The 12,555-nt window shown below is 43.2% G+C and overlaps 1 protein-coding gene across 1 annotated transcript; it reads right to left on the bottom strand.

Annotated features, from left to right (window-relative positions):
* Window positions 1–6,121: 6,121 nt before the first annotated feature.
* LOC125526948 (probable homogentisate phytyltransferase 2, chloroplastic) lies at window positions 6,122–12,302 on the bottom strand. The gene is made up of 11 exons (XM_048691546.1): window positions 12,006–12,302; window positions 10,307–10,428; window positions 10,082–10,228; window positions 9,695–9,920; window positions 8,732–8,805; window positions 8,481–8,573; window positions 7,748–7,865; window positions 7,392–7,454; window positions 7,058–7,090; window positions 6,524–6,600; window positions 6,122–6,437 (listed from the first exon to the last, which is right to left on the bottom strand). The coding sequence occupies exons 1-10, from the start codon at window positions 12,204–12,206 to the stop codon at window positions 6,526–6,528; spliced, it is 1,152 nt and encodes a 383-aa protein (XP_048547503.1). The 5' UTR covers window positions 12,207–12,302; the 3' UTR covers window positions 6,122–6,437; window positions 6,524–6,525.
* Window positions 12,303–12,555: the final 253 nt, after the last annotated feature.

Below are 12,555 nucleotides of genomic sequence, written 5' to 3'. Positions count from 1 at the left end.
CTTCTTCACATCCATATGGTTAAGCCTAAAATGATTATAATTAAATTGCAAATTATAAATCTACTATATACATTTACAAAAATTACATACAAACAAAATTATGGTGCAATAAAATTATTTTTTGATTTTTTTGTACATGCTACAGTAAATTCGTATGGTGATTGCTGCAGTATTCACTGTAGCTCGTGACATCTCTTCTTCATTTTACATACACATGTCATTGTAGCTTCGTGACATTCCTTCAGGATGTTAGAGGATCCACTTCCTGATTTCTGCATATTTTGTAACGTAGCAATGATGCAGGGCAGTCGCTATTATTATTTTTACTAGGAAGAGGCTGAATCTAGCTAGCTGGTCCAATAAGATAGCAAGATTTCCTGACCGCTTATGAAAAAGAACAAGATTTCAATAAAGCCACGACATATCCCTGAAATAGATGCAGCGCACTAGAGATGAGAGGACAAATCTGTGCAAGCAAAAGATAGAAGAGTGAGAGAACACCCTCTCAGGCTCTGAGTAGAGTGGCCAGTAGATTATCTCAACAAGTTAAGCAAAAACAAAATCACTCAACAAGCTCTAAAAAAATTGCACACAAATACTATGTTCAGCAGAAATTTAGTAAAACGTATGAGACTGCCCCTGGTCTTTAATTTTAGTGTGTGATTATGTGCGCTGAATTTGGTGCTTGTTTGTAACGCAAGAATGAAGTTATGAAAATATGATGCTTATGTGACATCCCCCCACCCCTTTGCTCTGATTCAAACTAGGCAGAAATTGCATCATGCAAATAATGTATATGGAAGATGCAAGATAAGGTGAGAGGACCACATCGATGAGGACATATATGGAACCGATAGCAAGATAAGAATCCCCTCATTGAAAAGAAAAAGAAACAAACATCAAGATAAGAATACAAAATCTACCTACACCTTATCAACTCAATATAATATAATACAATGATAATCAGGTAAAATGCAGAGCGCTGTCAAAGAAGCAAGCAAGTTTGCGGTAAGATGACATGACACACACATGTTTATTTTGGCGGGTTAACGATGAAGAACAGTGCTGCTATACTGTCAGTGGGGTCTGGATCTTACAGAACAGTGCTGCTATACTGTCAGTGGGGCTTGGATCTCAAAGAACAGCGCTGCCATACCAGCAGTACGGTTCGGATCTTGTCTCCTCAAGAGCCCCCATGTTTGCAAGCATCCAGCGGTGGGGCATCAGGCCATTGATTTCCACAGCTCAATTTGAAACAAGATTTCAATCTTGCTGTGAATCTGATGCATGATCTGAAACCTCTGTAGCATGATGATATCATAGTTGCAAGGACGCAAAAATATATGGAACCTATATATAAGGCTGATAATGAAAATTCACTTTTTAGTAAAGCTGGGCCATATTCATTCATCTAATTAATTTAAAAGCTGCAAGGATTTCGTCGGATATAAATTTGAATACGGTTTGGTGAGATCCACACGTTCTAAACATGGCACGAAACTGAAGTGAAGAGAGAATATTAGTTAGTTAGTTTGTCTCGTTGTGTAACATATGCTGCACCATATGTTCGGCACGCGTCTTCAGACTCTCTCATGTATCACTGTCAACATGTACTGAATGTATGTACATATATAGGTCCTTAACAGGTACAGCTTATCACTTTCAATTTGCCTAATACAAGCCCTGAAAGTCTCATTATTCGCAGAGAAAAGTCTTGAAGCCTCTCATGTCTCTTATCCCTTGTTGTTTCTGAAAGCAAATATTCCGCGAAGTACGCACTGCAGATGCACAGTGATAACACTTTGGTCCTTCGCGATTAAAACAGTGCACGGAGCTATCACAACCGTTACTTAACCCAGTCCTTGCGATTGATTGTTCTTGGAGTGGCCCATTGAATTAACTCACCGCTCAGCCCCGGAGCTAGACATTTGTCGAAAATGAGAGGGAGATTGCATATGTGTGCGCACCACGAGCACACATGCGGTCAGCGTGCTTTTAACCACACGCAGGAAATCGACAAACACTGAACCATCGTAGCCGATTGAAAACCAAACAGTTTTTTTTTTGGTTTCGGAAAACACTATATTTCTAGATAGGGATGAATTAAACGGAGCGTGGATGGATAGAACTAAGTGCTGGTGGGAGAAGAATTGTATGTTTTGTCGGCTTTTGTTTTGTAATTCTCAATTTTGTTTCTACTCCCTTCGTACAGAAATATAAGAGCGTTTAGACGGAGGGAGTATATTTTAGCTATATTTTTGTTTTTTTTCCAGAATGGACTAATAGTTTTCTCTTCATTTTCATCCATATTTTCAGATGATTTGGCGGCTAACTATTCAAACTGTTCTTATGTACTTGATCGAATATATTAGTATGTCTCTTTTCGGTCCCATCATAATATGCCTGAAATCCGAAGTCCATGCATGTATGGATGTTGGATTACAATTTACAAGTGAATTGTCAGCTGCTTCTCTCCACTAGGTTGAGCTTTTACATGAACTGTCAACGCAGCTAGTACTTACTATGTTAGTGGGACGCCCGGCCGGCTGGAGAGCGCCTCTTCTTGCTCCGCTCCGGCGAGCACCACCGTCCACGTACGCTCGCCGCTGGCTCCTCCACGGCGACGGCATGCTCCACGTAACGGCTTAACGCGCATATCGCCCCGCTGGCCTCCACCTACAGCTTGTTCGCCGAGGGGACCTCGCCGTCGCCGCCATCGATGCTCCACAGTAACCAGACTGCTACGCAGCGTAGTAGACGGCGGCGCCGCCGCGTGTAGTGAGCTGGAGATGCGGGTTGCTGCGCGTATGCGTAGCCATTGGGCATTTAAAAGTGGGGGCCCGCGTGTGACGCGCCTCCTCGCCAACCGTCGCGCGGAGGGCCCGGAAGGCCGGTACGAGAGCCGCCGCGTTGCTGACTCCAGAGCACCGGAATCCTGACCTGGTCGGGGCTCGATCGTCTCGGTCGTCGGCTGCTCCGGATATGGGCCGCGCAATGGCCGCCTCCTATTGGTTTGCGTTCGCCCTTTGCGGCTAATTTCGCCTATCACCGCTCAAAACAAAAGAGAGGCTAATTTCGCCTCTCCATCTTTTTTCCCCCGAAATCAAGGAAAATGCATTTTTTACTCGAGAGAACAAGGAAAAGGTGCTTTTCATATTTTTGAGCTTTTAGTTCACAAAAGTCTATCCAAAACGGCATGCGACTGAATCTAGAAAACCCCGCAATAGAAAAAAATTGATTCTAGAAAAAATCTGCGTGCAATTATGAGCAATTCCATGAAGTCAGCCAACTTAAACCTACAATCAACAATAGTCAATTTCATGAAGCTTGAATATGGTCCGGATTTTCCCGCTCTAATATGTGTAGCCATTCGCTCTACTCTCCTATGCAGTCTCGTCATCGCCCGACCTCATTGACCTCGCATCAGCTAGCATATCCTCGATCGCTCCTCCTCTAAAAATGTCCAACCCTTGTCCTCGTCATCCTCCTTCCTCCTCGTCTCCAATGCTTGTCACCACTAGATCCAACCACACTAGATGTGTGAACATAAGCACAAGAGAGTCCGGACGTTCACCAGTACTCCTAATAATCTTTCCTGGCCACTGGGACCGACTTCATCGCCCCCTCTCAATCTCCCCTCAAAGTCGGTCTTGGTCTTTTCGTACCGGGGCGCAAGAAGCAGTGATGAAGACAACAAGGAGTGACCACATTTCTTCTTCTAAAATAACCATTAGATGATAGTGATCTCTAAATTTGTATCGAATCCCCCCTGCCCACCCCCCCCCCACCCCCCACAACACACACACGTAGGAAATTGTTGTCTCCGTCTCTCACAAGAAGGTAGGATCAAGTTTAGGTAACTTCAGTGCTTGTGGTCGTCGCTAGGAAAGGGAGGTGCGGCGCGTACGGCAAGCACGCCAAGCACGTTGTATTGACAAGATTAAAAATGAATAAAATGAAAGTTTTCTAAAAAAAAAGAGAAGCATTTACCGGGATACTGTTGAGCCGCCCCCACAAGTTGAAGTACGAGTCTAGCTAGGAGGGAGGTGCGGCGCGTACGGCAAGCACGTCCTTGTCGCAGGTCCTTGATCTAGCCAGCTTAATTATCCGGTCCGTTGATAGCACATGCATGTAGAGCAACTTGCAAGCCTCGGGGACACGCACGGAACGGAACGGTGTGCCGCTGCATTCCATTCCGTGGATTATATTCCTCCTACGGATCTTGACCTGACACGCCGACAGCCTAGCCAAGTCAGCACCTACCATCTCATTCGAAGAAGAACTGTACGTGCCGATCCATCGATGGAATCATTTCCAAGAATTTCCTCAAGCTAGCTAGGACCCCGCCCGTACGCTTACTGCAGGTTCTTTTTCTTTCCGCCGTGCAAACTGTTTGCACTAGCAAGCACAGTTAATTAAGGTGTGCGTACGTACACACATACGTGTAGACCGGTCGAGGACCAGGGCAAGCAGCTAGTACTAGCTAGATACTAGGAGTATTGATCACTCTTAATTGTACTGTGGAGGGCTTGACAGTTGAAGGTTAGTGCACATGCATGCATTACATCGCGCTGCTGTGCATCGCCATTTCACGGGCGACACGTACGTGCGTAGCTTTCTTCTTGTTCCAACTATAAGCCGGTCTCACTATTTGCGGAATTGATTACGGCAGGACAAACTTTAGCCGACTGCCGGCCGGAGAGATAAGCACGTACCGACGTACTACGCGCGCGCGTGCAGCAGGAATAACATGCATGGATGCAAACCGAGATGATCCTAGTTATAATCGACGAGGCTACTTGCTGTACAAATGTCTCTGGGTCTCTAGCTAGCTTTAGCTACGCACTGTTAATTTGGACTTTGGACGTACGTCTCGATCGGCACAGTATGGTTTCTCTAGTCACACGCTAGCTAGCGAGCGAGCTAGCTTTAATGAGAATCCAAGAATGGGAAGAAGGAAGAAGCCGAGTCGATGGATCGAAAACGAAAAGAATGCCGACCTTAACAACAGATGGCCGAGCATATCTTGCGGTGCATTGCATTTGCATCCATTTTGTCTTTGGATAGGAAATGAAGGAGTGATGGACGCATGTGCACGTCCGTAGCCGCGGCCGCGTGTACAACGTGGCACTACTGTTCATAAGGCGGCAAATGGGTATAGCCAGCCGTAGATTCGAGATAGTAGATACTCTCTCCGTTTCAAAATAATTAACTTCCATTTATTCAAAAATAGATGTATCTATATACTAAAACATGTCTAAATACATCTATATTTTAACAAATAAAAGTCATATATTGTGGGACGGAGGGAGTAGACGGAAAGACCATGAAACGGTAGTGACAGGCAGGCTACGTACGTAGCGACCACCGCGCGCGCGCCTGCAACACATGCCGATCAGCCGCCACGACGATCGGCTATGGTATGCATGCATGGATGCGTTTCTTTCGGGCAGGAAGGAAGACGGCGCTGGCGGCTGGCGGCTGGGGCACTGTGCCTGCTTCGCCACAGGATCAGGATCACGGCCTGCCTAACCTACCTTCGTGGGCCGCAGCTCCACCAACCGCTACCGCCGACGCACAGCTAGCTCATCACAGACAGCTACTTCCTTCGGAAAAAAAACGTCTTACATTATAGGACTGAGGGAGTAGAGAACTCGCTGAATCGAAGGTGTTTAGCTAAAATTTCTGTTTCTCTAGATCAAGGGCGCCATCTGTGGCTGGAAATCCCCCGTTGACCCTATTTCAAATCCTGTAAACCTTAACATCCTTTAATGAAGTTCGGTTTACAGCTCAAGAAAAAAAAAAGCTAGCTCACCACATGTTCGATCGTGTTGGGATATACTTAGATAGATAAAAAAATAGTAGAACCAAGTGGCCGCCTGTGCCTGGACGGTCCATGCAACCCAAAAGTCGTGCTAGTACTTCAGAACTGAACACACATGTTACACGCCCGACCATGTCGTGTCACAAACTTCTGTGATATTCCGTGGGCCGTGGCACGCATTTATGATGCAGACACGGACTCGTAGTTCAGATTCAGTGGATTGTCAGATAGATTTGCAGTTTCTTCCCGTTTCAGTGCAGTTTGTACACAATTTGCTGAAACATGCCAGCGAAGAAATATGCCCAAACCCTCCAAAACAAGGCCCGATACTTTTCCCTTTCATATATTTTCCTCTTTGTTTGGCAGAAACAACCAGGTCATTTTCTACTGGGTAAATACATTATCTGCTCAACGCTAGGACCCAATGGGAACTCCCACAGCATCGTCAAGATCCTCGTCGCATCGCTGCTCTATTCCCCTACCAGTCAAACAGTATGTACATACAAAAATTGCTCACGCTTTATGGGCCACAAAGGGTTTCTCTTCTGCTGCCCCCAACAAGTCCCTGCTTCGGTGCGTGCTCCGATAGTGTAGCCCATGTCAGACGCCATATCTGACAGTGCACACCAAATGATTGATTATATCAAGTTTCAGAAACAGACTTCAGAAAGCAGTGCAAGTGTTGACAGGAAAAGTTACCTCTATAACAACGGGAAGAAGATGTATTCGGCGTAGAAGAGGTTCCAGATGAACCGGTAGTACTGTGAAATAGCATCCTGCCACACAAACAAACAGCTAAAACTAATGCACTTGGAACGCAACAAATTTGCATATGCTATATTGCAACTTCAGAGCACTTCACTTTTGTTGGTTTTTAACATTCCATGCCCAGGACATGCAATGTCATGTTTCCTCTCAAGAACAGAGAGATTACATGTATAATACTGTATAATAATAATAATAATAATAATAATAATAATAATAATAATAATAATAATAGCATGGGGGAAACATTATAAGTAAGTCAAAATGATCCAAATTAAGATTGGTCGAACAATAAAAAGTAGAAACATTATAAGTAAGTAGTTTCTTCTACTTATTCTAATAAAATAACCAAAATATATGCAGGCTCACAAAAAACGCTTCTCCTGGCAATTTCAATTATAAACTCTTCATATTTCAAAAGTTGTATGATGAACAAGAGGTGTGACGAGTGTAAGTTAAAAGCCTCACCTTACTATACTTTGCTTGCTCCAGAACCCATGTCTGAAATCATTCAACATAACAAGACAGTTAGCAAAATAAATGCATTTGCTCCAGAACCAAAGGAATTAGCTATAAATGAGTTAAATGTGCATTTTCCATTGAGGTTTGGGTTCCTAAGCTGGAGTCCCCAGTGATCAATATATTTTGTTTGTCTACCTTTAATAAAGTTGGACCATTTAATTTTGGGTCTAAGAACAGTCAGTCATAAGTTAATTGTAAGCTGGTTATACAGGATTGAACAGGGAAGGTACAGATCTTAGAAACTCCAGGACTGATCATGTACAAGGGTCTATATCTTTACCTGAAAAATTAAAGCAACTGCAAGAGCAGCATGAAAAGGCACCATTACAAAGCTCCTGAAAGCCTGCAATTTTGAAGAACACCATCAGTGCAACTGCATAAGGTAACACTGCTTAGTAGTAGTACAGAGGTATGCATCGAAGTACTGTCTTTTTCAAGAACATCCACTGATCAGAAAGGGATCCTTGGGATAAATAAATAATCATAGTAAACAATGCTGTAAACTTCTACTGGTCTAATTGACCATAGATGCATGTTTCCGTCATCTGAAACATTGCGGCAGTTTGAAATTTCACTAATTCAACTGGAAGGAGGGGAATAATATCAAAGGAAGGTCAAAAGCAGTAGAAATCCAACCTGAGGAATAAGAAAAGGTACTACAATAGCAGCAACATAATTTGCCAACAATAAACCAGAGCCAAGGAAGGCAATATTTCTGACACCAAGCTTTGTCGCCAAAGTTGATATTTGGAATCTACAGGGGGGAACATTATAAGTACAAGATCAGTAATTCAATTAGTGATGTCCGTTAAACAAATAAATAGTTCAACAGAACTGGCTAAGGACGCTGACTGCTAATATTCTGTCTCAAAGGAAACAAAGTAGAGAACTGTCTACATTTGAAACATAGGGTCACTCAGTATGCAAAACCTACAAATTTTGTCCCTTTCTTTTGTGTTTTGAGATCTTTCAAACTGACTATGCTTTAAACAAGTTTTCCAAATATGGGCTGAAATCCCTCAATCCAGCTCTATATCATTTTGGCTCAGGCCACTTGTCAAGGCTAAGGGAAATAAGAAATAAACATTGGAGGCCAAAACTCACAATCTTAATTTGTATTGTTCTACTTTTCCGATTAGTAGTTTGTTCGACCAATTGCTGTCATTTTGTGGGCCTACAGTCGATAGCTTTTTCTAGCAACTAAGAATAGTGACACAAAAACATGGATATGCACCATAAAAATACAAAGATAACTAGACGGTGGTCTACACAAAGGTAACCATTAGTTATTCATTTAAAACTGACATGATCTTTGTTGGAAAAACTAGACAGTGGTTGCTACAAAACCTTGTATAGACTATAAACTCACTTGCGGTCTCCTTCAACATCCGGAAGATCTTTGGTTATAGCAATGACCAGAGCAAATACTGTCACAAAGCATGTAATAAAAGCAACAGGCGAGCTGCAGATAGAAAGGTATCACATAGCATTAGACATCACAAATATCTCCAAATGTCTGCAATGAGATGCAACATACCACTTTCTAGATAGGTGTATACTGACTGTAGAAATACAATGCTAACTTAACAAAGTTCGAATAAACTTGCAGCAACTATTTACCTCCACTGGAATGCAAGACCTAATGCAGCTCTAGTAGCATAGTACACGCCAAAGTTGAGAAGGAATCCGCGAACCTGTAAAAAATAAACAAAAGATAGGTTTGTCAAAAAGAAAAAAAAATTGCCCTAAAGTAAAATAGAAACATGATAGCATGGACTTGCAATAAAACAAGAAACATGATAGGACAGCATTACTCAGAGAAATTAGGTTTTCTAACATTATACGGAGGATTTGCGAGTTACGAGGAAACTAAGGACCTTACTTGATAAGTGAAATAAATTTTCGAGCAAATAAACTGTTCTAAGCACGCCTAAATATTTAAATTATTCTCCGAAAGGTGTCACAAGCCAATTTCTGTAAACTGGTATAGCTAGAATTAAGGTGGAGGTGATTCAGTCGTACTCTCATTTCTCCGAAGGAATATATCTCTAGAAAGTTCAATTATACACTGATCATGTTCTAAACTACAAAATAGGTTTGCGGCCATATTAGCCAATTAAATTTCCTTTTGTCCCTACAGCCTATCTTGTCATATTATAAATGCTACATAGAAACTGTCAGATCTTTGCAAAAAAAAGAGTGTCAGATACAAGTTAAATGAGTATGAAAATACCTACGAATGTATCTGCCATGTGGAGCCCATTATGAGCCCATGGAAATGGCGCAAAAGTGGGTTGCACACTTGCAGTTATGGATTGGCCAGCAACCACATCCAAGGCTTGCATCATTATCTTATGTTTAGTTGTTATATATTTGGTTTAGAGGCTTATCTCTAGTTATTTGGCTAGTCAAGTTTTTAGATCGACCCTATGTAAAACATGCAGTAGATCAAGTGCAGGACTGCAATTAAGAAGAGATAAATTAAGCAAAGTTTCCAGTTCATAATTGGGCTATCATTCCAAAATATAAGAGCTAAAAAATGTCACTGTTACTATAGTAATGAAGAAGAGAGGAGCAAAGTACCGTTGCAATGATAAGAAAAGCAGCAACTGGATATCTCTTCAGTCTGAATGGAGGAACAGAATATATAGTGCCAAGAAATAGACCAAGGCAGTAAAGAGAGGTGATGAAAGGTCCAAAGTTTGAAACGACAATTGAGAAGCCCACCACTGCGAATGCTACGACCAGTAACCATGCTGACTGAACAGAGAGATCACCAGCAGCAATAGGTAAATATGGTTTGTTCACCCTGTTCAGTGGCATAAACTTAGAAATGACAGGTATAGCAGAAACATTGGCTGGGCTTTCATCATATGTTACTTTGAATGGTAATACTTTGTAGCGGCACCTTTATGAATGAAGGTAGTAAGTGTAAGTGAAGACAAAATTCAAGGGAGGCAATATACATACTTGTCAATTCCAATGTCATAGATCTGATTAATCCCAACAATGTAACCGTTGCCGCAGATCAAAGCTACAAGCCCATAGAGTGCTTTGAATACCAAGCGCCAATCGATCAATTGGGGATTCTCTAATAATGCTCTAGCAACCAAGGCTCTGCGTCCACACAACAGTTTCAGTACTAGAAAACTAAATCTTGGTTCAGCCATTATAAATCTAAAGCTCAATGCTCACGTGGATCCCAAAGCAGTTCCACGAATTGTGTGTGGCCTTAAAAATCTCCAGCAGGAATCCTTTAGGTCTGATAGTGTCTTCGACAGTGGAGCTGGCCCAGCTGCACCAGCTTGAGAGCATGCCTGTACCAGGACCAGGTCAAATGAGTGTGATCATGACATGCGAAAAGACGCACAGTCACATAGTTACTTAAGTAAATGTGCTGGATGGTGAATATTAGAAAACAGTGAGTTGAATCATTACTAGTTCACATGAAAAATGTCTGTAAGAAAGGAAAGACAGGTAATCACATTCATCATGCTTTGTGAATTGCGATAACCCCCGATCTCTAATTTTCCCAACTGGCCAGCACTCAATGCCTATTTGGATTACAGTGCGCTCAAAGTTTGGACGAGACTACTACTGCATGATCACAGAAGCATGTGGGTTGATCAGGACATTCCACATTACATCCTATCCTCCAATCTCAAATGCAGTAAAATTAACTTCTGAAACTATAGATAGCTCTCAGCAATGGTTGACCTCTTGTAACAAACACTGTAGCTTCTAGGTTGTAGCCTGTTATGGAACGTCGGGCTGCACATGGATGTGAAGGTTACTGGAGCATCTAGACCGTGGCTAAGCACATCACTGTGATGGTGTTATTCCTGATGCTTCTAAATCCTAGCATGCCCTAGTTTCCTTGCATTGCATATGAACATGGACAAGGGAAACAACAAAATAGTGTCGGTAAAAATAACTGTGAGCCCTCTCATATAGTGGATACAACATGCGATCCTCTTCAGCTGGCTTATATTACCGTCTCTTGTGAGAGTGAGGTGCGACATTTAATTTGCCACCCACCTTTTGAGTCTATGCATTTGTTGGTGTACTATGTACCACTTGAATTGTGGTAATTTACATTTCACTCAGCCGCACAATGTTCAGGACTTCTGTGACCACTCATGGCATTATTTGCCTTAGGTAAGTTGCACGAGAAGCATCTCTAATCTTCTTTCAATTTATGAATTGACATAAAAAATGATATTTGTAGGAACACGAGTGCAACTAACAAATGCATTTGAACACCACATTAGCCAATAAGCATGTATTAAAATGGGAAACTCTTCCAAACGGTAGTCCGGCAAAAAGCTTAGCTCAGACTCCTTTGTAGCTGTTCTTGCCAGCAAATCACGGCCACGATCAGAACACGACAACTTGACAAGACGCATAGTCACATAGTCACATATGTGAAGATGAGCAAACAGTCAGTCCATTCATTACTAGAGTTCCCACGGAAGATGTCTGCAAGGAGGTAAAGGCTCCCCAATCTCCAATTTTCCCAAAGGGACAGTACACAATTCCTATTCGGATTACAGTGCAAGAGAAGCATTTCTCCAATTTTCCCAAAGGGACAGTACACAATTCCTATTTCGATTACAGTGCAAGAGAAGAGAGAAGCATTGCATAAGGACATTCAGAATTGCAGGTTTCAGCATTGCCGTCCTGTCCTACAAGCCTGAATGCAGTAAAATCGACTTGCTTGAATCATACAGTACGCAGCTGCCAACGGTGAATCAGTTCTTGTAACAAACACCGTAATCTCTTCGAAGTGGGCGAAACAGCAGCTCGATTTGCTTGAGCTAAATTGACAGACAGAAACACACCGCCGACAAGCCTACATCGCATTGAGCTAGAGATATGAGATCGGGATGCTTACCCGCACGGCGTCGCGCCGGCGCGGTCGGGCGGCGCCGCAGGGGGCGCGCGGGGACAGAGTGAATTGGGTGGAAGCAGAGGAGAAGATAGGTGAAGCGGCCGGCGGCGACGGGCGCCTGCCGCGGCCGGCCGGGGCGGGGAGGAAGCGAGCGGCGGTGGTGGGCGCGTGGGAGGGGACGGGAGGGGAGGCGAGGGAAGCCATGGGTGGGGAGGGGAGTACACTCTCGGCCTTTCCCCCCTGCTCAGCCACCCGTCGCCATTGGGGATTGATGAGGCTGGAGGCAGCGAGTGAGAGGGGATGCCACGGGGGCCGTCCGTGCGCTATCCTATGGCTGTGGTAGGTGTTCATGCTATGGTTGAGCATTTTTCCTTTTTAGGAACGCAATTTTTTCATCCCCTTTATTTTCCACTCCGGTGGTAATTAATTGTTGAAAATTACAAGAACCGAGAGCCAGCCAGGAAGAACTGGTCTTCGAAAGGGTTGGACTTCTGAGTTGCGGCTCATGAAGATAGGTGGTAGGGGCATTTTTGGATGTGGAGGTTTTTCGAGC

Source organism: Triticum urartu, chromosome 1 (genome assembly GCF_003073215.2).
Source record: "Triticum urartu cultivar G1812 chromosome 1, Tu2.1, whole genome shotgun sequence".
Classification (NCBI taxonomy): domain Eukaryota; kingdom Viridiplantae; phylum Streptophyta; class Magnoliopsida; order Poales; family Poaceae; genus Triticum; species Triticum urartu.
This window is presented reverse-complemented; position numbering and strand designations above follow the sequence as displayed.